General features: G+C 55.3%; 1 protein-coding gene across 6 annotated transcripts in view; it reads right to left on the bottom strand.

The window, feature by feature from the left end:
- The window catches only part of DNM2 (dynamin 2), a 33,579-nt gene that overhangs the window by 5,454 nt on the left and 446 nt on the right, over positions 1-27,679 (bottom strand). For 2 of the 6 annotated variants that reach the window (XM_010571192.1, XM_010571193.1), the window contains exons 2-15: positions 20,080-20,153; positions 17,441-17,590; positions 16,888-17,091; positions 16,440-16,538; positions 16,029-16,189; positions 15,763-15,905; positions 14,984-15,119; positions 14,633-14,700; positions 13,379-13,517; positions 10,900-10,986; positions 10,511-10,581; positions 8,371-8,422; positions 7,588-7,599; positions 2,054-2,167 (exon numbers count right to left, since the gene is read on the bottom strand). In XM_010571192.1, the coding sequence (XP_010569494.1) occupies positions 2,054-2,167; positions 7,588-7,599; positions 8,371-8,422; positions 10,511-10,581; positions 10,900-10,986; positions 13,379-13,517; positions 14,633-14,700; positions 14,984-15,119; positions 15,763-15,905; positions 16,029-16,189; positions 16,440-16,538; positions 16,888-17,091; positions 17,441-17,590; positions 20,080-20,153 (1,510 nt within the window). Of the gene's footprint in view, positions 1-2,053; positions 2,168-7,587; positions 7,600-8,370; positions 8,423-10,510; positions 10,582-10,899; positions 10,987-11,631; positions 11,771-13,378; positions 13,518-14,632; positions 14,701-14,983; positions 15,120-15,762; positions 15,906-16,028; positions 16,190-16,439; positions 16,539-16,887; positions 17,092-17,440; positions 17,591-20,079; positions 20,154-27,679 lie in introns of all 6 variants that reach the window. The other 4 variants (XM_010571196.1, XM_010571197.1, XM_010571195.1 and 1 more) reach the window with 3 other exon arrangements.

The raw sequence follows: 27,679 nt of genomic DNA, 5'->3' as shown, positions 1-27,679 counted from the left end.
GCAGGGGTAGGGGGGCAGGGAGAGCTGGGCTTGCAGAAGACAGAGCCTCATTCATCCCGAGCCGGCTGGTTCTCATTACCCGCCACGGAGGGGCCAGACGTGCCCCCCGAGAGGCCTCTGCGCAGGAAACCGGGGGAGCACCGGCGGGCTCTGAGAGGGGGGGAAAGCACGCCGGAGGGAGGTTTATCAGCTCAACATGTTTCCTTCTCTTTTAGGAGGCAGATTTAAAAAGGGGGCTGGGCGGGGGGGTGGCTGGGGAAGAGAGGTTAAAATCTGACTCCACGGTTCGGGAGAGACGTTCACCTTTGCAGCTCACTTGGAAGATGAAGGATGAACAAAAGAAGCCCAGGCTTTGCTCTCATGCCTGATGTCCAGCTGCTGAGCAGCTCCCGGGAAATAAAAGTTGTGTTCACGTCTCCTTTTTCTGACCCGCGTGCTGGGCTCTGGCGAGGCAGCAGCCACACCGAACCCCTTGCATCCCCCCAAAACACCCTGCAAGCCAGCCCCCCCACCCCACAGCATCTGGCCAGGAGGCTGGTGACGTAAGGGGAAAGGCGAGATCACAGGCCGATTTTCAGACTGTGGGGGCGGAAATGCTGGAAAATCTGAAATATGAAAGTAGCATGGCCGAGACCACGGTGCCATGGAGGAGATGCTGGCTCCGGCGCTCATGCCGGCCCCGGCAGCTCGGACAAGAAGCGGGCAGGAGATGCCGGTCTTGCCGCCGTCCCGTTCCTGGGAGGGTTGAGCCCAAAGAAATCGCTTTGGGTTTGAGGGGTGAAATGCTGTTTCCAGGCAGGGGTGAGCTACCAACACCCTGGCCGCCCCAGTACGCCGGGGAGCGGGATGTCCAGCCCGAGGGCTGGGGCACCAGATCCCCTGACATGGGCAAACAGGTCCGGGAACAGCAGCGGTCCCTTCCCAGACACCCGGTGAGGAACAAGAAGGGACCTGTGGGGTCCTGGCACAGAGAAACCCCAGAAGCGGAGAGAATCGGGTTCCCTCCCCATGCCCCTGGTCTCCCCACGCTCCCGGGGGTGGCTCTGGAGGGGGATTGGTGGCCGGAGGGTGGCTGGGCACCGCACAGGCCGGTCAGGACAGCGTGCAATGCCCCCCACGTGTACCCCACCTCCTGCCCGCCACAGGCAGGGCTGCCCAGGCTTCAGGCAGCGGAGATGCCTCAGCGTTCTTTGCTGGGAGGGCGGCACAGGCTGCAGCCATCTCCTGCCCACCCCGATCCCGTTTCCCATTTCCCTACAGCTTCCAAGATCTTTTCGCAGCTCAATCGTAGTGTGGGGATATTAACCCCATCGGCACCTCCTGCCCGAAGGCAGCTTTGGGATGACGCGTGATGTAAGAGCAGCGCAGCAACCCCATGGAGAACAGCCAAGGAGGGGGTTCGGGGCTTGGTGACAATGCACCAATGGTCCCATGGGGTCAAAGACTAAGTTTTCCTTTACCCGCAGCCAAGCCCTGCACAGCGCTGGTGTTTTTTCTTTCCCTAGGGCCAGAATGGACATGGTTTCCCCTCCTGACCACCTGCATGGCTCCTCTGGCTTTGCTTTGCTGAGACGGTCAAACCGGGAACTGGCTGCCCTGGGTTAGGGGGCCGGGATGGGGCAGGGAGGTAAATGGAGGTCCCCGATCCTTCTTGGAGGTCTTGCAACAACACCATTGGGGACAAAGAAAACCTCCCCTGAAGGAGGCAGGGCACAGGGGATGCCTGCACAGCGTGGCCACCCCACAGGCTCGGCCAGGGCCGGGCAGCTGGATGCCGTAGGACCTCCGCTTGCCAATGTCTCCCAGTTTATCTTTGTTTACACAATCCCGAGGTCTGGGGGAGTGTCTGGAGACATGGAATTTGCTGGCTGGGGCTGTGTGGTGTCCGCAGGGCACCCTCCAGAGGAGACCCACGCTCCTGCATGCCAGGAGATGGACAATGCTAATTAGTCCCGGGCGCTAATTCTCATTCCCAGCCCGAGGACCTTCTCACCCCAGGCCCGTGAATCACAGAGCCTCCCCTCAAAACCCGTTCTTCCCCGCTCGCACATACCTCCTCGTCCTTGTACCAGGACAACGACTCGGCCGTCAGCACAAACCAGTATTCCTTGGAGCCTCCCTTCATGATGCTGATGTTGTTGATGGTCAGCCAGCCCCTGCGGATCACCTGGAGACAGAGGAGTGGTGGTGGGGAGCGGAGGGGAGGAAGGAAGAAGAGGTTACAGGCTACTGTGGAGTCTCCAGGGGAGTTCCCCAGATGGAGAGCAAGGAAAAGTGCTCCTGAGCTCGAAAGCCCACCTAGACCCTTCACAGAAAGCCCTAGCCTCAGCAAAAGACCCTCAACCAGACAGAAACTGAGACCCCATCTTATAGGTAAGCTAGCAGCACGTGGGGGGGACGTCTGGAGCTCTTCTAGCTCCCAAAGCTGGATGAGAAAAGCAGTGAGCCCCTGCCCACGCTCACAGTAAGATGCTGCAGCACCAACAGATCTAAACCCAACTCCACATTAATTCCCCATGGCCACTGGTGCCACCTGGTCAGCCAGCAGCAGCCCAGACAGGAGAGGTGATGGAGAGCAAAAGGTCCAGCACCTCAAAGGGACAAGACAGGAATTCAGAGCGTGTCTTGGGTTTAAGAGAGGACCGGAGCTGCCCGGGGGCATTACGGTCTCTGCCGAGGGCTGTTTTGGGGTGTCCCGCACAGGGGTGCTGGTGCCGGTCCTTCCCAAAGGTCAGCACGCAGCGCAGCAGTGCCAGGAGCCCCGTAAAAAGAGACCTCAGCCTCCATCCCAGCCGTTTCAAAGCCGTCGTCATGCCACCTGCGAGCAACACCAGAAAAGGTCTGCAGAGACTAATGGAGCCCCATCAGCTGGGGCACGTTCCCAGGAGCAACCAACTTACCCAGTCCAGCAACTACCGGAGCAGCTCTCCCCATCCCTGTTCTGCTCAGGGTCTCTGTGAGCAACGTGCCCTCGCTGAGGGCGGCCACGGCAGCCCTCAGCCTCATTATAACCGAGGAATCCTGTGTTTCTCACCCAAACCCACTCCCCCTCTTGTGCATTGACCCCTACCCCAAAGCAGCCTCCCCCCAGGATAGCTCCTCTGCCTCCTTGCAGGCAGGACTAGCCGGCAGGTTTTGCCGAGCTCGCAGCCCCACAGATAGACCTCGCATGCAAACACGTAGCAGCAGCTGCCGGCAATTGGGGCAGCAGCACGCTGAAGCGAGATTGCCGAAGCCTGACGTTGCAAGCAGCAGTTTTTCACAACACAATGCACAAGGACCACACTGTCTGAAGCAGGCGGCAGCATTCCCTGTCCTATATCAGCCCGGGGAGCTAACGGCTGACCACTATCTCCATCACGGCACTTGTGTTCTCTCCCAGCGCCAGTGGCAAGGAAGCTTGCACAATGGTGTAGCTGGTCCCAGCACCTACCGGACAGGACAGCAGAGCCCTCGCTAGACTATCCCACGCCTGTCTCGGCACTGTCAGAGCTAGAGAGGCACCATCCTGCTGATGCCAAGGAGCATTCCTGTGCCTGTAACGGCTTCCCCAAGACAACAGCCCTTGGGGAACAACTCCACCTTCACTGGATGCACCTCGGCGACAGCAGAGCCCCACCAGGACACCTGTGCCGGCTGGAAAACATCATGAATTACCACAAACCCCTCGCAGTTGCGAGAACAGGCAACGGAGATGGGCTGGAAGCTGGAATCGCTCCTAGCCTTGAGTCCAGACAAGCCAGGACTGGACTGGGACGAGTGAGCACGCTGCTCGGCTGAGCAGAGGATTAGACCCTGCCCAGGTGCTCCCGCCGGCCTCCCACGAAAGGGGCAGCAGATTGACTTCACCAGCAGCACAACCACCATCTTTGGGACAGGCCGGGAGTTTTCTAAGCTTTTCAACTGCAGGCAAGATTATGCTCTGCCCGGCAGGGTTCCTCCATTGTTCTGGGAGCTATTGTACGGAGAGGAAGGTCACCGCGGCTCGGCACAGACCCCAGGGGTGTGGCAGAAGCCTTTAGACCAAGCTGTGAGTCTCTCTCCCTACCAAGGGCTGCAGGGGAGCGGCATTCTTCTCACCATCACCCCCACGGTTTTACTGCGGAGCTGCTACGCCGGCCGCCCCATGAGCTGCATGGCAGGACCACGCTATGCTTCCAGATGCCGGTTTGCCTGCAAATGACCCGCTCCCAGGTAAAGAGGGGGAACAGAGAGTCCCCGAACCCGTCTGCTTCTGCTGTGTCAACCCATCCAGCTGGGACTCTGCTCTGGAGGCAGCGAGGGCACCCGGAGGTGGAGGGTCAGACCTCCCCAGGGCAGGAGCTGCCTCGCAAATGGCAATGCTGGCCACTGCTAGAGACCTAAAAAACTGCAGGAGAGCTTCCCAACAAGCGCCTGCTCCTGTAGGAACCCTAAAGGAGAGCCCAGCCAAGCTGGGAGGTAGTACAGCACACAAACCCCCCCGTTCAGCAGCCTGGCACCCACACGCATCTTCCCAGTATGCGAGCCGTATCCTGTGTTCTGGGATGCTTTAGGTGCCCTGCGCTGAGCATCCAGCACCGGGAGGCCGGCGGCAGGAGGGATTCAGTGGCAGCTCGGCAAAGCCAGTGCCCCGGGACCACGGCTTTTCTACCCCAGCGCTTCACAGAGGTTAGTACCACCACACGGGTTAGTAATGGGCAGACGTGGGGAAAATGCATCTGGGGGGGTTGATTCAAGTCAGTCCGAAGCATGGATGGGAGGGAGAACGAACAACCCTTGCGGTTAAGCAGAGAAGAGTTAGACACGAGCGAGATGCAGAGTTTGTTATGGCATGTATGGGAACCAGCTCTGAGCAGCTGCACCCGAGACCCAAGGCAGGGCTTTAATCTCAACATCAGGATTAAGCCTGTAAAACAGAGCCAGCGCCAGCCCTTCTGTGCCGAGGCTCTTCCGTGTGCTGCTAGGGGAATGCACCAAGGGATGGGGCTCGGGCCACTCTCGTTTTCAGACTGCTCAGGTGGCTGCCAACGTAAAAGCCACGACAAAATCCACTGTGTTAGGCACGGGCAAAGCTCGGTGCGCCGGTAGGCGCAGGCAGCTAGAGCTAAAACTTAACTCATACAGATTTTTCTGGTGAGGGGAAGGAAGGAGCCCTGAAATTAAGACAGCAGAGGCTGTCAGATTAAAGATTTCACCTTCTGATTCGCTCTGGCATGTTTGAGACCCCGATTTGCATTTAAAAACAATCTCCAAATTTGAACCGAGTCTGGTTTTAAAGGAACAGAGACAGGACCGGGGAGATGGAGCAGTTGAGGGGATCAGGGCCAAGGAAAGGGCAGAGGGAAAAGGTTCAGCAGCAAAGCAAGTCCTGTGAGCAGGGTTAGGGGCTCTGGCAGGTGCTGGGACAGTTTTGGAGGGGACTATAAGGAACAGCAAATCTGCTTTTAGGGCATGGGGCTGGGAGAGATCCAAGGCTGTAGCATAGAGGGAGCTGAAGTGTTAGAGAAAAGCCAAGATTTGATTTCTTTTGCTAAAGGGTAGAAGAGGGGAGGGCACTCTGCAGAGCCAGAGACACCCCAGCTATGTGCTGGCTCAAGGGAGGACTCAGGACACCTCCTCCTCTATCCCCAAATGCAGGTTGAGGAGGAGGGGGAGAAGGACGAGGAGGAGGAGGAGGAGAGAGGAAGGCTGCGCCACAGTGCCTGGCACTGAGCCACACAGCAGAGAGCCCAGAAGAAAGTTCCTTTAAGACCAACTGATATTGGTGAGAGCACCAATGGTTTTAGGGCTTGTAAGCCAGGCAAGCTCCCCCAGCAGAAGAGTTCCAGAGCTCTCGGAGGTCTGCCCGGCTCTGAATCAGAAGCAGCCTGGCACCGGCCTGGCACCTCAAATCCTTAGTTGTCAGATCTCCACCTTCCCGTCACCCAGCACGATCACGTCCGCACAGCCAGTGATGGGAGAGCGGCCCTGCACAGAAATCATTGTGTGGGAGGCAAGAGACGGGCCCTTGGGGGGGGGTTCCTTTGTTTTTGCAGCAACATCTGGACAGTGCTAAAAGAAAATGGAAGTGTCTGAACAGTTGGAAGAGATGGGAAATGGGCACGGGGCCCTCACAGACTGTTGGAGCTGCAGATGTGGTCAGTAAGTCACGGGGTTTCACTGAGCAGAAAGTACAAACCTTCCTGGGAAGAGCAGGATGGGTGCTGCCTGTGCTGTGGCAGGGCGGCTGTCTCACCACATCCCTCCACTGTAACCGGGTTATTACAGCAGCCTCATAAAATCCATTTTTGAGATAAGAAAGCATCCAGCGCCTAAGCTGCAGCTGCTTTTTCATGGGACTGTGTGGCTGATGAGAGGTGGCCGACTCTGGGGAACTTCACCTGCAGCCAACTCCAACCTTCTGGCTTCATCCATCAGCCAGCACCCATCCCCAGCGGTAGGAGCCAAATTATTTTCCCAGCTTCCTTCCCGAGGGAGACATTCGGGTGCTGAGGCTGCCCCTGAGGAACCAAGGCAACACCTAAGCCACGGTCCTCAAGCCTGTAAAGCCCAAACTGGTGGTTTGGAGATTACTTCCCTCTCAGACACTTCCATTTTCTTGGACCGCCAGCACGATGCTCAGCTCCAAGCCTGGAGCAGTGGGGTCAGGACCCCCCCACCCACCCCACCGCCCCTAGAGGGGATTGCTCGACCACAGACGGTGAAACTCTTTTCCATTCGGAGGAAATGCTGCCCTCCGCCTCCCCAGAAGTGAGTACGCTTGAGGGAAAGCTCCCTGTTGGCTGAATAATGAGGCTCGAAGCAGCTGACAGTCACCCAAAGTTTGCCTCCGCCAGTTGCTAACATCTGGGAGCTGAGGCACCTCAGAAGAAGAGGGCTTCTTGCTGGATTTCTGTGCCAGCCATGCAGCATGCTGTGCTGCGGCCAGCATTGTTAAATCAGCTGGCAGCAAGCCCGAGGCTGGGATCCAACCTCAAGCCCCAAAAAAAAGGCAGCTGGGGGGAGATAACACACCTCCAGCCCCATGGAGCTGGGGGTCCCAGAGAAAAGGGGGGCAAATTCCTACCCGCTGTGTGTGCCCAAAACATGGGCAGAGGGACTCTCCTGCCTCAGGGCCAGCTTCTCTCCAGCCCTTACCACCACTCGACGGGAACCACGTCCCATCATGACAGCAGGCAGCTCTGTGCTAAAACCCGAAGATTTTGGCTTCTTGCTTCTCAAGGGCCAGCAAAACCAGTACTCACACCCTGAATCCCAGTATCCGCCTCTCCCTATACCTGTTCCCAGCAAGTGCAGGCAGATGCCAGGCAGCACTGACAGCCCGGTGATCATGGCACAGGCAGGGATCAGCCCCGAGCCCTTTTCTTTCAGCCACGGGAAGAGCCCAGGTGTGGGGACAAAGGGGACAGACTGAATTTCTGCCTCTAGACTAAGCTCACAGAGCCCAGTTGCTCGCCTCCGGGAATCCTGTCCTTCCTCTGCCAACAGCATACTCAATTCTAGGAAGCGAGTGGCGTCATTTTGGGTTTGGAAGGTCTTTCTGGCAGGGCCACGTCCATCACTGGGTGTCGTCTACCAGCACTATCACACTATGTGGGTACTTACCAGTATCTCACCCTTTAGGTGTGCAAAATTAAGGGGGGGAAAAAAAAAGCAGGACAAGGAGACAGAACAGTGAAGAAAAACAAAGTGATGGAAGGGAGAAGAAAGCAGGAAGCACAAAAATGGTAGGAAAAAGCAGAAAAACAGCAAAAGAAAAACAGTTACATGCTATTAATTATAATTTTACAGTGTTAATATTTCATTACATTCTTTCCAACAAGAGGCAATGTCTGCATTAGGTACTGCAAGACCTAACACCATGCAAGGGGGCACTTCCAGTGCTGCTCTCAGTCATGCACACCGGATATAGCAAACACCCTCTCGGAAGCGGGAGGCTGCATGATGAGACAGAACGGAGGCGGACACAGCTGCCGGGCACCTCCCTGTGCTCCGTTTGGTCCCCATTCCCTCTGCCCACCACCCCAGAGGGCTAGTCTGGATCAACGGGGGCAGGACCGGGCAAGTTAGACCAGACCCTGCCCCATGTCAGAGCACGGGGCTCCTCCAGCAGCACGTGCCACCCAGCTTGTCCCGACTCCTGCTGCTTTTAGATGAGCTCCTGCGGAGCAAACGCTCCCGCTCCGTGAGCCAGAGCTCCGTCTTTCCCATCTCCAACCCCAGTGTCAAATATCCCCCCAGGAAGGAGTCTGTGGATCAACTCGAATCCCGCTTTCAGAGCTGCGAAACGCAGCTCCGGGTTGCTCTGATCACTGCTGGAGCGGGATATCCTGGAGAGCTACCACTGCCCCACGCGACGAGGGAGGACCGGGGAGCCGGCGGCCATACCTGATTTGGGATGGCTCTTTTCTTGTTTGTCTGAGTGTTCCTTTGCTGCGCGCTGAAAGAAGAAAAAGAGCAGCTTTAGGCAGGGAAGGCAAAGCAAAGCAACAAGCGCTCAGAGCCCACGCAGCCACGACACGCTTCCCACCCGGAATGCTGTAAGGAAGAGCTGAGTCCAAAGGCGAAGCCCGTCATGTAAAATTCAACCAAGACCACCCAGACTCCGTGCTGCCAGCACGCTGCAATGCAGACAGAGGAGCCCCTTCCAGAGTTTTGCCCAGGACTGAACGTACACAGGACAGCAGAGGGGGACGGGGCTTTCCAACCAGGACAGCTTTATCTCCTTCCTTACAGTCCTTATCTCCAGGCATTTACAAGTCTGCCTGTTCCAGAGGGGCAAGGTGGTAACTTGTAGGAGAGGAAACACCAAGCAGCAGTTGCTGATTCAAAAGGGACTTCTGTCCGTGAACCCAGCCGAGCCGATGCACCCCTACCACCGCAAGGCCGATAACCAGAAGGACTCGTCTCCAGAAACACCTGCAGCCTCCTAGTTGCCCCCCCCAGGTTGGAAAAGAGCATACCTGCACCAGAGGGAAAGCTACCTGTCTCTCCTGAGCAACCAAAGAGATGAGGGGCGAGGTGCGGGACGTAACCGTTAGTCAGGAGCAGGAACAAAATCCATGAAAACAGTTAGAATAATGCCAGGACACCCCATGGAGCAGCAGTTTACAAGCACAAACAGGGTCCTTTCCCTGGGGAAGGTGACTGCGGGACCGCATTTGCAGCAGCCACCGTCCCTCTGGCCCAGGGCATCCCTAACCTGCCGGCTGGGGGAATTTGGGAGATCGCTCTCTGCCTGCCCCGATCCTCACAGTTCCTCCCTAAACCCTTGGGACACAAGGCGAGCCAGGCGCCCTGTCTGCGCCAGCCCAAGTGTCGTGACATCCTGGATGGGAGCGGGAAGCTCTCCCGTGGCTGAGCTCCACTGCAAGCGCAAATCCAAAAGCTGAGCTTGGAGGAAAAGCCTCTCCAGCTCTCATCAAACATCCCTCCAGGCTGCGGGGAGGGGAAGGTGCAAGCGGGGCTGCCCCAGCCACTCCAGGACATGCTGTTTGAGCGGGTACCCACCCTGTCGTCATGTGCTGCTCAGTGTAACAGCTGGGGAGTGGGAGAGTTTCAGAGGAGTCCGGAGGAAAGAGTGAGATGATGGTTCAAAGGAAAAACAGGAGAGATTAGGAGAAGAGGAAGGAACTGTGAATGAAGGTGAAAAGCAGAGACATAAAAAAAGCAGGGGGGAAAAGAAAACAAGAGGAAGACTGTGAATTTAAAGAGGAGGAGGTGGTGTGGGCTCTGGCTGGTGAGGACGGTGACAAGCTCTGGGCAGAGCCGCTCGCCTCTGCTCTTTCTGTGCGGGGACACCTGAGCCGGACCTCTGGGCGCTTCCGAAAAGTTATCACCCACTTTGGGGCTGCGCAGATGGAAAATGCTAGCCATCCTCTGGCCAAAAGCCAAAGTTGAGGGAAGAGAGACTAACAGGAGAGTCCCGCTCCTGGTCCTGGCCTCGCCTGCGTTGCCAGAGGTTTACGAGGGACAAACTCAAAGGATGGGGAGACATTTCTGCTCCAGTCCTGACAGCTCCACTGGGACAGGACGAGAGTCATTTCACCTTCCCTTAGTGCACCCAGGGAGCACGAAAAATTCCCTCGTCTCTGCTGAAGGGCAGCAACAGCCTTAATTACCTTAATTCATCGTAAGCGCTCCTGTGAGTGGGCCCTAAGCAGTTCATCTGTCTGAGGCTCAACAATCCAACTCCAGCTTTTCACGCTCTCTGCCCTAATGAGCAGCATTAACAAATGCAGAGGCAGAGGAATGATGTGGGGCAGCTCAGATCTCCAGGCCCTCAAACACTAGCCAGGTGGCAAGCAGAGAAGCAGAGATCCCATACCCCAAATCTGAGAACTCGGGTGCTAAAGGTGCTGATTTGGTGAATTAAGTTGGGACGTGGGAGACTCCTCCACCGGTTTTCACGTCGGTGACCCTGAAAGGGTAACGTAACCCACACTCCTCCTCTGCAAACTGGGGGCAGGACCGTGAACCTCATTTATAAAAAGAGTTTGAGGACCCATCCCACCAGTAAATTACTTACTTGGCAAATCCAATGAAGTCTTCGTGGTTAGTGTTGATGTAAGAGAGTTCAATGTCAATCAGCAGGAGAATCTGGAAGGAGGTTTACACATTAGGAGTGCCACAAGGGAGGGCTGAACACCCGCAGCTCCCGCACTGCTCAGGCAGAGCTGCCACGGAGCCCCACGTTTGCGCTCAGGGACATCGGTGACCACCCAGGAGATGACAGAGCTGCAGCACGCTGCATCGCTGCCGCGAGAGGGAGCTTTGGGATCACGAGTGGGGAGATGCCAAGTGGTCGCTCCAAGCACCGGCTGCGGCGGAACAGGGCCAGGGCTTGCTTTGTCCTCGCACCCAGCAGCTGGGCTTTCTCCCTGCTCTCTAGCCAAGACGAAGATCGCGTGAGCTCACCTGGTCCTTCGTTTTGCCTTCCCGTTCCCTGATGTGAGTGGTAACGATCCTCTCCGTCTCCTCTCGTAACCTGGGGTAGGAACCAAGCTGAAAAGAAAGGGAGAAGGCCAGGGAAAAACCGCTGCTGATGGGACTGTGGCAGCCTCCAGCGCTCACTGCAGAAAGCCAGCGACAGAAGACGCTCACAAAGGGGATGGAGGACAGAGGGGACTGAGCCCCAGTTCTGTCAGGAGGACACAACTGGGGCTCAGGGGCAGAAAAAGCGACAGACTTGATTCTCTTCACTAAATCCGACAAGATCAGCAGAATCCCCTTCCCGGGGGCCTTCGAAGCAATGCCAAACACACGAATCCAGATTTTTTTCTTCCCGCCCTCGAACCCCACGGCCAAGCAGATCCGGGTTTTCATGGCACGAAGCGTGAGCTACGGCTAAGCAAGGCAAAGAAGGTGGGATCTCAGCAATGCGAGGAGCGTTTTTAGCCTTTGCTGTTACGGGGGTGAGCAAACACCTGTGCAATATGTCTCGGCAGGACCCGTGCCACGAAGCCAAGTTAATGCTACGTCTATATTTGCCGGCATTTCCAACAGGCGTTCAGGTGTCAGAAGGACACGGCATCCCCCAAAATTAGCGACAACCTTGCGGCTGAACTCACTTTGGTCGGCTGGGTCCTGGGAGCAAATATATTCCAGATGTTCAGATTAGACAAAAAGGGATGAATTAAGACCCATTACCTTTTCGGCACACTTTTTAATGACCGTGGCCAGCTCTGAGACCACCAGATCAACACACTTCAAACTGGGCTCTTTAAGCTTTACAATCTGTTTTTTCACTATGGCTTCAAAGGCCATGTCGGGCGTGAAGAGCCCCGTCCTGCATCATGCAGAGAGCAAGAGCGAAACACCAAGTGGAGTGCAGGGGGCGGGAAAAATAGCAACAAAGACAGAAAAAAAAAGAAAAATGAGATTTTTTTTTTTTTTTAAATTAAGGTTAGTAACGTGCAAAGGAAAAAGCTGCAGCGCCTGCCTGAGAAATTCCTTCAGGTCCCTCAGAGCTGTTGGGGTGATCGGTCCCCTCTCAGCTCCCCTGCGTCTCACAGGCAGCATGGGCAGGCTCAGCCCCAGACCCCAAACTCCCTGCGGCTTCAGGGGCTGTTTTACTGACCAGGGGGTGCCTCGCCTCTACGTGTACGGGAGGGCAGTGCTGCCTGAGCGCAGGAAAAACCCTGGAGAGGCTCCTGGCTTCTCTCTAGACTGGATTACTAAGACCCAGCTCTAGGAAAACACTGAATTTCAACTTGGCTTTGGGGTTAGAGCCTATTTGAGGTGGAAGGAATTTCAGCAGGAAGCACTGGCTTCTTCACGTTACCCAGATCACAGTCAACCACGCTGGAAACGAAAGACAGCGGAGGAGAACTGATCCACCAACAAACCCCCACCAATCCTACCACTTACAGAACCAGGTCAGCATTTAAACTGTTCCGCTCCACAAAAGCACTCTGGGTAGCAAACACCGCGGATACTTTCATGTTCTCGCCTGTACGTAGCTAAATTTATTAATTTTTTTAAAATAACACAAGCATTGGAAGGAGAGGGGAGCTGTTTTTCCTGCCCTCTTTTCAGTTTAAGGCATATCTTTTGGTGCCACCAGAACAAGGTTAAAAAACCAAAAGAGTCACCCTGAGAAGCCGGTTATTAAATATGGAAACGGCCCGTTTATCCAGGGCACAGCTTCAGGGTAATTAACACTTTCACAGAAAAAAGACAACTGGGATGGGGGGAACCTTTTGAAATGTAAATGTGCTTGTTATCAAGCAGCTTATTAATCGCAGACGTTGAACTGCACAATTTACAGGCATGCCACCAGACCGTTTGCTGGAACCGCTGTCCCTGGCTTTTGTTTCCACGTTCCCGGGATTCCCAGAGTGCAGCGAAGCAGCAGTTTAAAGTGCAGCTTGAGAAGACACGTGCTAAGAGAGGTACCAGTATCCAAGAGCAGCCTGCCCACCTGCCTGGCTCCTACCGGGAACAAAGCCTCGGCAGCACCCCTCTAACCTGCCGCTGCCGCAGTCAGGGCCCTGGAGAGCCCCTCACTGCGAGAGCCGTGCTGCCCCCAGGAGGGTGACGGATATGGGAAGCCAAGCGTCTTGTCGAGCGTCCCCAGAAATCCCGATCCTGTCCGTCGGGATGCCTGGGAGGCTCAGGGACGCCGCCGGCACTCAAAGCACTGGGTGATGTCCTGGGTGATCTGTCCTTGGCATCAAGGACCGGCCAATCCCCCCCAGCCGAAGACAACAGGGAGGACTCCAAGTTAGGAGACACGAGTCAAAGCTCAGAAATATCCAATTTGCTTAGGGAGCTCCCAGATTTTTGGGGTTTTTTTGGAGGGGAAACCAGGCAAGGCAGGCAGGTTAGAGCATCGCTTCTGCTTCCCCATCCCACTGGTAGGAAGGGGCTGGATTGCCTCCAGCCAGTTCAATACCTTACTGGTACACTGTCTAACTGTATTGATTAACTCCTGAATAACGAGGTCGACACACTTCAGACAAGGCTCTTTCAGCTTCACCACCTGCTTTTTCACAATGGCCTCGAATGCCAAGTCTGGGGTGAAGAGCCCCGTCCTACAGGAATCCGCAGGTGGGGCGAGAGGGCAGAGACATGGCAGAGAAAAAAACAAAATGGGTCATCAGGTTTGGAGGTGATCAGCTGCGTCCTGGAGAGCAATTCCCTCCCCAGCGCCGTGAGCTGGGGCGGCCCTGGTCCTGGATCCACGGCATGGCTGAACCCCGCTTTTTCCCCCCGCTGTTGGGGCTGCCACAACCCCTCAGAGGGGACAGGGTGCTGGCACCTCCGCCCCCCCCACCTCGTGGCAGCACCCTCCAACCCCTCCAGCACCTCGAATTAGGGTGCTACTTCCCTCCCCTGAAAGGGAGCGAGAGCCCAAGTGCATCAACACTGCAAGGAAATGGGAATTAACCTTTTTGGTGGTGTTTAGGAAAAAGGGATACACCACGAACAGGTCAAGTGACTCCTGGGGAGAGCGTTAAAGCAAAGAGAAGAAACTCTACATTTCTCTTTTCCCATCACAGCACCAGGCCAAAGAAGAGCAGGCCTGCCAAGAAGAGGACTTGCATTTAATGCCATTCCTCTTTGGGGTCCTTAATTGCCCCGTTAGGTCTGTGCTGGATGGGCCGAGCAGAGTCCAGGAAAGACGCGTCACTCCCCAACAAGGCAACTCGTCCCCAGCGCAGGCACCTACAGCTGGGACCTGGATCCCTCTTAGTGAGAAGGTTTAACTCCCATTCCCTACCTTTCCCTCAAGGTCATTTCTTCCCCTGCTTAAGGGAACGTAAAAGGAAAGATAAAGGTTATTTTAGCAGCTAAACTGAAGGCGCAAGGGGAAATTTTTCAGCTCAGTGTCTGTGTTGCAGCCTCTCCTGGGTTCTCCAGGGTGGTAGGGGAGTGGGGCAAGCCTGACTCTGCTAAGCAAGGTGGCACGCTACGCTGGAGGGACACACAGGCTGGCCGAGTTACCCCTTCAGTTCCCTCGAAAAGGTGAGGAACGTTCATTTTCAGCAAGCGCTGGTCTCCTCAAGACACCGGACGATGAGCTGACAGCCATTGGTATCACCTCTCCCTCGGCAGGAAAGCTCCGATCACACACACCCCGCAGCCCAGGCTTACTGATCTACTCTAAGGAGAACAGGATCCGCGACCGCGCCACTCTGATACTTGCCTCACACCGTGGATGTTTTTAATTGCATAGCTTATTTCTCGCCTCAAGTCCTTCTCATCAAACTCCATCTGAATAAGGAGGAAGTCCACAGTTACGATTTTTACAGCAAGCAACTTCCAGCAATCACGTGGGCTTGCAAGCGGGCTCCCGCTGCAGCCCTTCTGTTGCACCATTGCAAGAGGCAGATGCCCGCCTGAAGCAAGATCATCCTCAGCCCTTGAGGACTTCACAGGCAGGTTCAGAGGCTGCTCCCTATCCTGGCCAGACTGGCTCACTCTCTCTGGTTTACTTATCTCAAATCTTGAGACCTTGCTATCTATGCAGCACACGCGCTCCCCAGGCCAGCTTTACCTTCACTAGCTCAAAAGGAAATCTCTCGTGGAAAATGCGATTGATTCTGGCACCCCCGGAGAGTTCAAGTGTGTCCACCTGGTCTCCTGAACCTTCGATTCGCTTCTCAAAGTCCACACCGAACTGCTGGACCATTCTGTGAAGAAGCAACAGGATTAAATGGGCGCCAGTTGAGTGCAACGGACGGACAGACACCCAGACCACCTCCTACAGCCAGCACCACCCCACCAGCCCTGCTTCAGCTAGTCAGGGCTGTGTAGAAGTTCTCCCAATTCCCTCTGCTGGAGTTGCAGAAGCAAAAATCTCCCTTTTGCTGTAGTCTAAAGAGCTCGTGGGCAGGTCAAGGACGGACGCAAGTCGTGCTTTCTAATCCCAAGACCAACCTGTTTGCTTTAGGACAGGCAGGTCATGTACACAGAGCACAGCAAGCACGAGATGCTAATTCTTGCCTGCAGAGATGCTCAGCAGGCATTTCTCGGACAGGCTTTCCTTGTCCTTCCCAGCAGCCTGCCAGACAAGCGCCGGAGGACACAGAATCTCTCCCAGGTGCCAGCTTAGCACCGTTGGAGTTGGCAGAGCCATCCGCCAGCACCACTTGCTCCCAACAACAGGGCTATTCCGGGCTCTTCCTTGAAGAAGCCACCGGCTGAGACAAATGAGCCTCACAGGAAGAGCAGAGTGAATTTATTTCTGTGCCAGCAATGTTTCTGGCTGGGAGAGGTGAATCTCCTCTGCCAGGTGAGGCACCGGGAACACAGCACTGAGCGACAGAAACCTACTGTAACAAAGCTTTGGTTTTTCGCGTGGGGTCATCGGGGCGGAAGTTTTTGTACTCCTCAACCTCCTTCTCCAGGGAGAGCAGCTGACTCTGAAGTTTGCTGCGCAGCGAAGGCAGCGTCTCCCGAATGTGGTTCGTCAGTTGCTGCAAAAGAATTGAGACAACTGAGACACCCTCCTCTGCACCAGACCGGCTGCCAGAACATCTCCTTTCCACCAGAGATAAACACCAGCACTGCAAAACACTTGGGAAGGGAACCAAGCCTACCTGGTTAAGGACTTTCTGCAAATGTGGGGTGCCCATCCGGTCGGCCATGTGCCGGTAAGCTGGGTGAGAAAGGAAGAATTTCCGCTCGGCTGCTAGTGCTGCCCTGATGTCCTTCTTACCATCGATGTCCTTCTGGCTTCGGTTAACGACGCCAATGTAGCCTGCAAAAGGACACATTGGTTCTTGCTATGGACAGACCCAGCTGAAAGTTGTCCGAGCAGGGCCATACGGCTCCGTATCGCCATCCACAGCCACTTCTCTCAGAGCACGAAGGGCCGGGGCTCCCCAGCGGACACTGGAGAGCACAGGAGCTGCCCCTCGACTCATTTTGAAATGCCACTCTCTCCACGTAAAAGACGAAGGTGGAGACAGGTCATGGGGGGGATGTAAAACCTTCGTGGTTCGTTATACCTCTTCGTAAAGGAAGCAGCTTGTTCTCCAGTACATCTCTGGCATCTGTGCCTTCATCCATCAGATCCAGCTTGGTGATGACTCCAATCGTCCGCAAGCCTGAAGCGGCCACACAAACGAGCAATCGATTAACCTCACAAACGAGCAATTGATCAATCGCATTTCACAGAACGTGTCAAAAGCAGGCACGCGGGTGCGTAACCAAAGCAAACGTGGACTCATCAGCAAGGAGTGGAACCGCTGGCCCCTTCTCAACTGTCAGAGGACGGAAAGTCCTCTGTGAGAGGAGGAGGGATGAGACACCCTGCTGGTACCAAAAATTGGGCAACTGATTGCTAAGACTCTGCCGCAACAGCTGCTGAAGGCTTTATCATTCCGCACCTGGGCCGATCCAGGGTCTGAAGCAGTGACGTGGGCAGAGACAGGCAGGAGGACACGTCCCTCTTACCTTGAGGATCAACTTCTTTTGCCATCTTGAGCGCGTCCGAGTTGGCCAGATCCATGTTTGCTGGTGTGACAGCGAGGATCAAGCTGCTCTCCCTGCTGATGAACTGCAGGATCATGTCTTTGATCTGGTACTCGATGTCCTGCGGTTGGTCCCCCACCGGCACTTTGGTGATACCCGGGAGGTCGATCAGAGTCAGGTTCAACACTGAAAGGACAGAGACCAGCCGCGTTTGGGGACAAGGGCCTGGCGCTGGGAGCTGTCGGTCTTGCAGCTGGATCTCTTCAGATCTGCTGACAGATCCACCCCTCTGCGAGCTTTAAAAGCCCCTCTGAAGGAAGAGTTACTGCTATATTTGCTCAGGGGGTGGGCCAGGCAGCCCCCATCAACCCCCAGGCCAGTATAAGATCAGCCAGACACACACAGCAGCCAGCATTTGGTCTTAGGACGCAGGCTGGGCTAAACCCCACAGCCACTGTGTATGTAAATGCCAGCTTTTCTTCTTTCGCAGTGTTTTAACACACAGAGGCCTGGGGCAGAGAAGCAGCTCACTCACCGTGCGGCGAGTAGACGCGGAGGTTGATGGGGACGGGAGAAATGCCTTTGTTCGTTCCTGTCACCCTGTCAGTTTCCGCTTCGATCTCTTGCCGCACCTCATCAAAATCTGTGAATTTTTTGGATTTGCAGTGCAAAAACTCAGCATATTCTGGAAGACATAAAAAACCAAAAAGAAAGACAACTTGGCCATCTCGAGCCCAGCACAGGATGCACACCGAGATTCAATCAGTTTAGAGACATTTCTACATTGCAAAGCAGAACCAGCCAGGCGCTTTGGTGTGACACTGAGCAGCCAGGCAGAATCAGTGCCCCAGAGAGGCACCAAGAACCTGCCCAGGGATTAACCTGGCTGTCTTCAGCCTCCTGACTGGCAGCAGCCCCAAATAAACTTGGCCTAGCCGCTTCCTCTGGCTGAGGAGGAAAGACCGGGACGATGGCAGCCAGCCGGCTCAGGCTGAGCACCCTGACACTCTGCCTGCTGCCTCTGCGCTGGCAGCAGCTGCTTTGATGTGGACTTAGAGTTACACTTCCCTTTGCCAAAAAAGAAACTGCCCTTGGGTGAGATGCTGGCAGGCAGCCGATGCTGGCTCCAGCTTAGCGAACCTCAACATCAGAATGGCCGTGTTTGTTTTCACCCAGGCCTGTTTGCCTTTCAGTCCCCGCTGATTGCTTTTAAATGTTTTATTGCCCAGACTCCTAACGCTGAAGAACGCTCTGAGTCTTTGGCTGCCAAGATGCTCTGGTGTGCCTGGGAGGCAGGACAGCAACCCCCCCCCCAGCACCGGCAGCACCCTCATGCTGGCAAAAGGGCTGCGGCCGGCTGCGGGGAGGCACGCCACTGCTGGAGATACGGGATATCTTCTTTGCACCATCCGGCAAGGAAGGACCAGCAGTGCTTCCCTGCTCCGGCAGCCCCTTGCCAAGAAGGAAGCGCAGCTTCCCTCTACCTGTGCCACAAGCTCCGTTTTATTTACTCATTTGCTTTCCAGATTTACCACTCCATTTCACTCTGCCCCTGCAGCCAATAACTCCAGCCGAGCTGCAGTCCAGCAAGGGGCCTGACTCTGACCCCAGCAACTCTTGTCTCTCCCTTCTAAGCCCAAGGAACCTGTGCCAGGAGACAAACATTAACTCAATCCTGGCTCCTGCGTGGGGAAGATGCCTGGGAACAGAAAAGCAGCTGCTTTTTCTGGGCCTCTGTGGAGTCACCTTCAGGTATCTGAGATTTTCTGAAAGGGTTTTGCAACCTTTTAGTGCTCAAAAAGCTTTGAGGGGAGTGGGGAAGCTGAGCAGAGGTGAGAGGGAAGAGAGACAGCATTTCCCTACAGTCACCGGGATAATGACTCCCTGGCTCCTTGCAACAGCTCTGAATCTGCCCCTCGAAAAAAGACCTTAATAGATTTGGGGCCACAACTTGCCCCAGGGAGAGAGATGGTGCAACTCACTTCCTCCCTCCAACAACCCACAAGTGGGGTGAAGGGAAATACCAGCCCTACCCTTGCCCTTCCACTCCTACCAGTTCCAGCGCCTGATGACACCTTATCATCTGAAGGCCACGACTGACACTTTGCAATCTCCTTACGTGTTCTGAGTACCAGAAACGACTAATTACTTGATAAACAGGTCACCCAAATAAAGGCAAAAGGAGGCTGCGGAGCATGGCTCTGCAGACCACTCCAGCTCTGCCAGGATTGACCCAAACCCACACTTTTTGGGAAGAGGACCGCCTCTTTCATTTAGGGAAAGGCAATAGGAGAAATATCCCCGAAGATCGGGCCGGCCAATGCTTTCAAAGCGTGCCTGGATGGGAAAACAAGCTGTCCTCATGCCCTATGTTCAGCTCCTCAGTGTTCCTCACTGTGCGTGGAGGCAGGTGAACCAGGGCAGAGGCTAATTTCGCAACTCCTCTGTACCAGGGTGCGAAGCGGAACTGAGTCACAGGGTGATGGGGAAGCAGCTTTTATTACGGGCACACTTTTATTAGCAACCACCCACATTTTGAATGCTTGTGCATGGACAAAGTCCCCCTTATCATCAGGATAGTGACACCTGAAGGGAAACAGTAATTTTCTGCTGGAGGGGAGCAGAAGGATGGACTTAAATGTGTTGCTGCTTCAACCTGTGCTCTGCTCCCCTCTCCCCTGCAGCCTCACAGATACCCCTGCCCTCCCCTGTGCCAGCACAATGCAGCTAAAGAGGGCTGACATACTATTTGATAAACACACTGCAGTCTGACTCGGGATTTAACATATTCTGGGGAAGAAAGGATCATCACAATCTGCTAGAAAAGCCTCCTGTGGAACAGACCCCGACTTTGCAGTGTCAAGGGCAGCATGTGTTCAAAACGAGCCTGAACACAATCCACGCTGCCAGTGCATGCTCTCAACTAGATGTACGCCGAAATGCCAGCATCAGTGCCAAACTGCAGAAAACTCCTCTGTCGTTTGCCACTTCCAGGGTGGCTTTCATCCCCAAGAGCAGGCGTGCTCCCCAGCAGTGAAAATCTTGTTTGTGGAACACTCCAACGAACCAGAACCATTACTGAAATATTCATACGCGTCTGCCAGCCAAGGGTTTCAACCACCCTCTCCCTCTTCTGATGGGGGAACTGGGCAGCTTCTCCTGCCCAAACCATACCTGTCTTGGAGAAGATAAGCTGCAGGATGAGAGGCCGCCGAGTGACAATTCCAGAGCCTCGGGGAAGGAAGTCTCTGCAAGGAATTAAAAGACAGATATTTACCGACGTGGTTAAATAAGCAAGTTAATGCTGTACCAAGTTAATCACCCTGATATCTAAACAGTGGGCACCGGGGGATGGCACGCAGGGGCTCGAATGCACCTGGATCCTACACAGAACCCGTTCCTGCTCTGCAGTGGGAGCTGGAAGAGGGTGAAAAATGCTCCCAGGACCACAGACACTGGTGGCAGGGCAGGAATGTGCTCTCCCAGTGCCTGCCCTGGTCTCAAGGCCATCCTCCCCCACTCCCGCTATCTCTCCCTATGGAAAAGGGAAGAGATTGGAGCCTCAAGTGCAAGGACATCCTCAGAGGGCAGAGCTCTCCAGGAGTGCCTCCTCATCCCCGAAAGCAGGCGGGAAGAGAACAGGCAGTAATGGAGAGGAGAGCGGCTCCCACGTCCTTACAACTGCCTTCACCATGAATTGCTTCCGAGCAACTGCTCTCGAGGCTGTGGGTGCAGGAATTCGGAAAGCTGTTTTCCCGGCTGCCAGCCATTAAGAAATTTAAGTGTCTACCGGATTTTAATACTCTGCTAATTCAGAGGGAAAAAAAGAAGACACCTTGACAGAAAGGACAAACCCACCGCTTTCTCCTTATTCTCCAAAACTACACATACTTTATGGTTTCACCCCACTTCACAGGAAGGCCCCCTGCAAAGAGTGAAACGAGGTGCAGAACTGATGATGTTTCTCCTGCCCCCTGCTCGGGGAGTCAGCTCAAGTGCACAGAGCCTTTGTGGTTTTTTTTTTCCTGCCTGGACATGGTGCCGCTCCGACAGGCAGCTTTGTTCGGGGCCGTTATCGCCCAGCAAATGGCTGCAGCTCCCTTCTCCCGGGCCGAGGGTGATGGGAATTGGACAGGAAAGTGGTTTTGCTGAGCAGCTCCATGCTGGTAGTTTTGCTTGCTCAGAAACGGGAGCGATAAGAGCTCCTTCGGAGAGGCCAGAGCAATGTTGAGTGGATTTACTGCTTCCATTAACTAGAGAGCACATCCAGCTTATCAGCTGAGCACAAGGAAACGAGATCGGCACTGCGAGCAGGCGGTGCCTGTCACTGTCACCCACACTTGAAGGCACCCTGGTTGGGGTGGGGGGGGAGAGGGTCCACTGGGAATTCACCCCCCTCCCTCGGCTGTACCCAACCCTGCACATCGGCACCTCTGGCTGAGCCGCCGTTGTGAATTACAGCCGCGCTGGGAACGTCACCTTCACCCTTCACCCAAACATCACCTAGGAGATTTCTGAACTAGCCGTGCTCACCGAGCCCTACTCAGAGCCACAGCGGGGAGGCAGCAGTTTCTCTAAATAGAAATGTGGTTTTATCACCCTCGAAAAGAGCTTCCTGCCCAACCGGGAGGACAGGTCCTGCGGCACCCGCCACGGGAGGTGGGATGCGACAGGAAAGGGAAGCGTTTGAGGGCATCTGCTTGACAGCAGCAGGAACATCTGTTTCAGCACTGCTCGCTACCCGGTATGGTTATGGCTCTGCAGTTTCACTATGACGAGCCCTGTTATGCTATTTGGAAAGCGGTAGCAGCTTCCTCCTGTTGAAATAAATACTGTGAGATGCAGAAACCCTTCCCACAGCCCCATCACCTCCCCCGAGACCCCAGGAGGGGAGAGCATCGGTCCAGGGGGGAGAGCGTCACAGCATCTCCTGCAACCCGGAGGGGATGGAACACGCCTGGCAGGCTCCACTGCTCCATTCACCTACCTGCATCACCACTGTGTTAACGATCTCTGGGGGGGGTTAACTATATAAAACCCTCAGCTCCCGGCCCCCCCCAAGGCGTGCTAATCTCAGAGGAGTCAGGCTGCAGAGCATGAACTCGCCTGCCGCTACACTGCGGGGTCAGGCATGAGCAACCTGCCCTTTTGACGCGAAGCGAAACCGAACAAGAGCCTGCTTCATTGGGGAGGATGGCGCGACTCCTGCCCAGCAGCAGACGTGGGCCAGCCCTTGTGCAGCCATGGAGCCGGGTCACCCCGTCTGGCACCCGTGGATGGCAGCGAGTGGGTGTTTTTACAACAAGGGCTGTTACCGTGCTCAGTCCTGCTCGCACACACGTATTTTTGCAGCCAGGGTTAGCAGGAACTGTCTCCTTCATGAGAAAACGCCAACTGCAAACACGGAAGGGGGCAAACCGGAGCCTGCCAGAAGGTCCCTTTGGCATTTTTTAAACATTAAAGTGACTCAGAGATGTGGGACAGGTGGCATGAAGCAAGACACAATTGGGATGACGCACCTCAGAGACGTAACCTCCGAGGAGTGAGGTCAAACCTCTGTTTGAAATGACAACATTAAACCCGCGTTCTCTGCTTATTCAGAACAATCGCCTATCTCCGCTTGCCATTTGCGTGCCATACCAGGAAACGCAGCTTTACAAAGACAGCAAGAAGACAAAGGTCACTGGTGGAGGAAGTACATTTAATACATCCCGTCCCCTATAAAATCTCCCTTGGCAAAGGCACCTGAGAGATGGCTCCCAAGCGGTGAGTGCTGCCTCGTACCTGCCAGGCTCTGCCCATCCCTGCCTGGCTCTGCCTGTGCCTGCGCAGCCCCTCTCTGGTTTCAGGCTCCCGTTTATCTTGACAGATTCTTCACCAGCAACCCCATGGCAGCTCTTCCCCAAAATCCAGGGAAAAGACATCCCAAACTCCCTAGGAAGTGACCCACCAGATGGTCGTGCCGTGTCCCCCCAAGATGTGTTTTCACTAATGAGCACTCGCTTCCAAATTCCCTTCCTTTAGCTCCATTTTCAGCCAGTTCTGCCTGCCGATAGAAGTTCCCCCCCCATTTCTGAAGCAACACCTCGCAATTAAATCACCATTCCTCTGACAATCACTGCCGTAAAATCCTCCCCAATCCATTTAGCCAAAGCTGTGACTTACACCTGCAGCACTGCCGCCCCAACTCGGTGCAGCCAATTCCATGCAGGCAGCTGAGCCTCACCAGACCCGGGGAATATTTGTGGAAAAGCCCTAAGAACAGGTCGCTCTCATCTCCATCCTTCCCTGTGGATAAATTCTCCCTCCAAGAGGCTTAGACATAGTATTAGCACCAGCTCAAAAACTTCAGCGAGCCACCTTGGGCCTGAGCTGTTGACACTTGGGGCAAAGGCTGAGGTTTATCTCCATTTTGGGGTCTCCAAAGCACTTTCTGGTGCCTCTTTCAGCGTCCCACTGGGAGAAGGGGACCGTGCCTGACGCAGGCAAAGGATCTGTCACCGAGGTCCGGCCACCTCCGTCCCCCAAGCCCTGCCATTGTGGCCGTCTGGCTTAGCCCCAGCTTTATTTACGACTGCCGGGAGCACCGATAACGCCTTCCGAAGGACTCATAATGCCCCATTGAGGTTTGGTTCCTCGACTACGCTGCCGATGGGAGGGCCTCCCCACCGCCCAGATCACAACGGCTCCATTGTCAGCCCGGTCCGAGCGGCCGCCGCGCTCAATGGCCGGGTTTTATACGGCTCTGAAAATGTCTTTTACGCCACCGTTTGTCAGAGCGTCGCTGCGAGAGCTGGAGCGGGGCCGGGGGAGGCTCGGCGCCTTTAGCACGCTTGTACTGACATGACAAGGGCTCCAAAGAGGGGTCGGTCAATGCACGTTTCATCAGGACGTCAATGGGACGGCTTTTAATACAGCTAGTAATGCAATTTTAATGCAGTGTTTTAGATTTCCCTTTGTGCTTTTCCCCACTCAACGAGAGAATCGAGTTGCTTCAGACCCCTCACACAGCAAGACCAACCTATTTTGACGCCCGCTGAAACAGATGCAGCAGTGAGACAGATTCCTTCCCCACAGATAAATTTAAGCCCAGCATCTAGAAAATTCACAGATTTAGAGGGCTCCAGGCAGCTGAACCCAACTCCTGGCTCCTCGGCAGACTTTTTGCACGACTGATGGCATCTCAGGTGGTCTCAGCGGGGCTCGTAACCCTTCTCTTGTGCGTTTAGGCCACGGAAAGGACCACTGTAACGCGTGACTGCCCCATCCCCAGACCAGGCTGTATGAATGGGTGTCTTTAGGCTTCTTGAAACAGTTAAAAAACACCTAAGCGGGGCAATTCACAGAGCAGGGATCCAGACCTCCCGCTGACTCCTTATCCAAGTGTCAACACTCAGTTCACATTCACCCCTAACACAATCAACCAAAATTACTTATTGTGAAGAGGGAACAATGTCTTTCCCTGTGGCTCCTCACAATAGGGATGCAAGATAAGGCAGGGGGACGAGCTGAAACGGCCTCCTCTGCATCCTGCCCGTCTCCACCTCGCTAGCCGAGGCTTGGTGGCACGCAGGGGACCGGGATACAGCACCGAAGAACACGGAACACGGCACAGCTCGTTACGGGAGACAGGATGCCAGGCTCGAAGTCAGGCTTCCTACGGAGGCATCCAGCCGGCCCTGCGCCTTCCTAATGGGTCCAAAAGCCAAGATTAAAGGTCAAACTGCTACAAAAGGGGGAGAGATCAGCAAAAATAGCCTCCACTGCCCATTTCTAACCAGCTGTTTCCAGAAGGAAACATAGTTAGCTGGCACGGTAGGCCTCCTGCATCCCTTCGGGAAGCCTTCGTTAGCATGCAGGAACAGCAAGACCTGCCGTAAGGGGAAATCAGAGCGGCCGGAGAGATTTGAGTGAGCTCCAAAGCACGGTCATATTTCCTCTGTGTTGTTTATTCATCTCCAACTTGAAAAAAACAGAGGCCGAAGGCTTCACCGAGGGGTCTCCCACCCTTCAGCCACTGACATCCCACCAGGCAGCTACACCTTACATGTGGCTCCTGTAAGGAAAACCACTCCACGTGGAAACTTTCCCATTTCCGTTACGTTTTGCAAACTAAAACCACCAGATGCGACTCCACAAGCAACGCCTGGTTCCTCAGCCGGAGACAGCTTCATTTTTTAAGCCCAGCTCCCTTCCCAACAGCAGCAGCAGGTCCATCCGTGTGTGTGCCTTTACACAGACGTGCATTTGCACGCTCAGAAGCGGCCCCTCGGCTTCAGGCAGAAAAGCTCTCATGGATAAAACACAGCTCGCAAGCTCAGTGCATGGAGGCTCGATGCATTCAGCTTGAAATCTAGAGCAAGCTTCACGTGGTGTGGCTGGTTTATTGTCAGAACAGCCTGGAGGCCTCAGCGCTCATCCCCAGCCGATCGGCGTACCACTCTCCATCCCGGAGAAACACTCGATGCCGCCGGCATGGGATAAAACCCGACGGGCTTCGCCCAACTGCAAGCGCCAGGATGGGTACCGCAACAGCATCGAGTGCTGCGCCGAGATAAGCAGGCGGTCCCTGCCCAACCTTGGTAACAAGTGAGCTGTTTCCGGGCTATTAATCCCCAAATTATCACGCAGAGCTGTTATAAGAGCATGTAACAATAATCTATATTCCTCATTATCGTATTCCCAAATATTTGAATAGCTGTGCAGGGAAAACAACAACTACAAAGAGCGGGAGATGCCGACACGCTGGTACGACAGCAACCACCAAGCCGAGGGTTGGAGACTGCTGACACCAAGGCAGGGCAGACTCCACCCCATGCATAATTAGCGGTTATTAACACGAGCTGCAGAACGAAGTTGTGCCATGGGATGGGAGCAAAAGGTTCCCGGTTACAACTGCGCAGATTCAGCCTCACAGAAAGCCCTCCTGGGCAGACCCCGGCTGTCTGCGGAGCTCCTTAACCCCTTATTAAAAGCCTTCTGACAGAGACTTCAATGCTGCAAAACAAAGATTTTTAATTACCGGGGCCGGTTTTCCAGCAGCACCATAATTAGAGCCTGCCAAAATTTCCACCGGCAGTGATTTAGGAGGGGGAGTAACTCGACCATTTCAACCCCAATGGCAGCGAGGCTTGGCAAAGCCCAGACGCGAGTTTAGTCTGGGGGAGTTCGAGCTCCGCCGGTCCAGCCAACTCCTCCTCTCCCTCCCACGCCAACAACAGCGGGCTGAAAAAGCACCCCTGGCCACGAATCCATGCTACGAATCTGACCCGCGTGAGGATAAAAGAAGAGGCAAATCGTGTCAGGTGATGGAGCGCACAGCGGGCTCTGGATCCTGACCTCACCACTCGGAAAACCATTACACAAGCGAAAAAATCCAAGGGCGGAAAGCACAACAGTGGGGAAAACTCAGGCGATGCTTTCGAATTATGCTTTTCTACAGAGAAAGGGAACCACTGGCATGTCTCCGCAGCAACCGCAACTCCAAAACCAGCCCAAAACATCGGAAAAACTGTCTGGCCTGCTTTTTTGGGGATCATTAAGGTTAACATAGGTGCTGTGGAAGAGCGGGACTGAGCTGCCGCCGTTTTGTCAGTGACAAGATCCGCACCGGCCTGTGTCAGGATGGAATGACGTCACAGGAAGGCTGCTATTGTTAATATTACAGCATCCGCCCCAGCCGGGATGGGAACCCTGTCGTGTGATGCAGATGGAGAAAGAAGCAGCCCTAGATCAAGGGACAGGCGAGGACGGGAACAAAGCAGCAGGAATCCAGCGATGACGACAGCTCCTTACCCCATGGACGGAGCAGGCACCCGAGGAAATGAAGACCAGCCCAGAGCCAAGCCATTAATCGCCTGACCAGCACCGCCATCCCCATAAAGGCAGAGGGGGAGAGACAAAAGGTCAAGAAGGCTGAAGAAGCAACTCTGCTTATGGCGTTTTGGTGCAGAAGCAGAAGTTATTAGCAATTACGGTGGATTTCGAAAGCACCCGGCAAGATTTTTTAAACCCCGCAGCAGTAGTGTGGGGTGAAATCAGCTCTGCTCCCCACTGTTATCAGGCCGGACATGTTCTCCTCCCCACCCTTCACACCCCGGGCTGGGTATCAAGCCTGTGGCCTTGCCTTATCCCGTCCGTGCCGACCGGCCCTGTAGCAAGGCTCCGACACCTCTGACCGAGAGCTCGGCCCTATCTCGAGGGCACACATCCCCAACATGAGCAGGCCGCCGAAACCCAGCCGCCAGAACGACCGCGGGGCCTGACGCTATGAGCCTAGAAACAGAAGCATCTTTACGGCGTAAGCCGGCGAGCAACCGCGCTCGCGCCGAGGATGATGATGGGGAGCGAGACGGGTGAAAGGATGCGCTCCCGCTTTGCCAGCTCTCCGGTTCAGCATCCTGCTGGGGGGTTCGGGATCACCCGCTCCCGCCGGGCAGCATTCCCAGGGCATCCCAGGAGAATCCGGAGACACCGACACGCACCGGGACGAGCTTCCACGGCGGGCGGGAGGCCCGTGGCAGGTTCACCTGCCCGGCAGCATCCTCCACGGTCGCGGCATCGCCGCCGTCTCGCTGGTGGGGCCGGGACGGTGCGGGGGCCCCGGTGCAGCGGGCCTGCACCTGCCATGGCCCGGCATCCCCGGCTCCCCGCCGTATTCACAGAGCCCCCTTACGCCAGCGCCGCGCGCGCCAGCCACGGCCCGAGCCCCCGCCTGCGCCGCTGGCGTAAGGGTCCGCCGGTGACCCGCTCCCCGCCCGCCCCGGGGGGGGGG

This window comes from Haliaeetus leucocephalus, unplaced genomic scaffold (genome assembly GCF_000737465.1).
Source record: "Haliaeetus leucocephalus isolate CR32 unplaced genomic scaffold, Haliaeetus_leucocephalus-4.0 Scaffold310, whole genome shotgun sequence".
Lineage (NCBI taxonomy): Eukaryota > Metazoa > Chordata > Aves > Accipitriformes > Accipitridae > Haliaeetus > Haliaeetus leucocephalus.
Note: the sequence above shows the minus strand (reverse complement) of the source record. Positions and strands in the feature narration are given on the sequence as shown.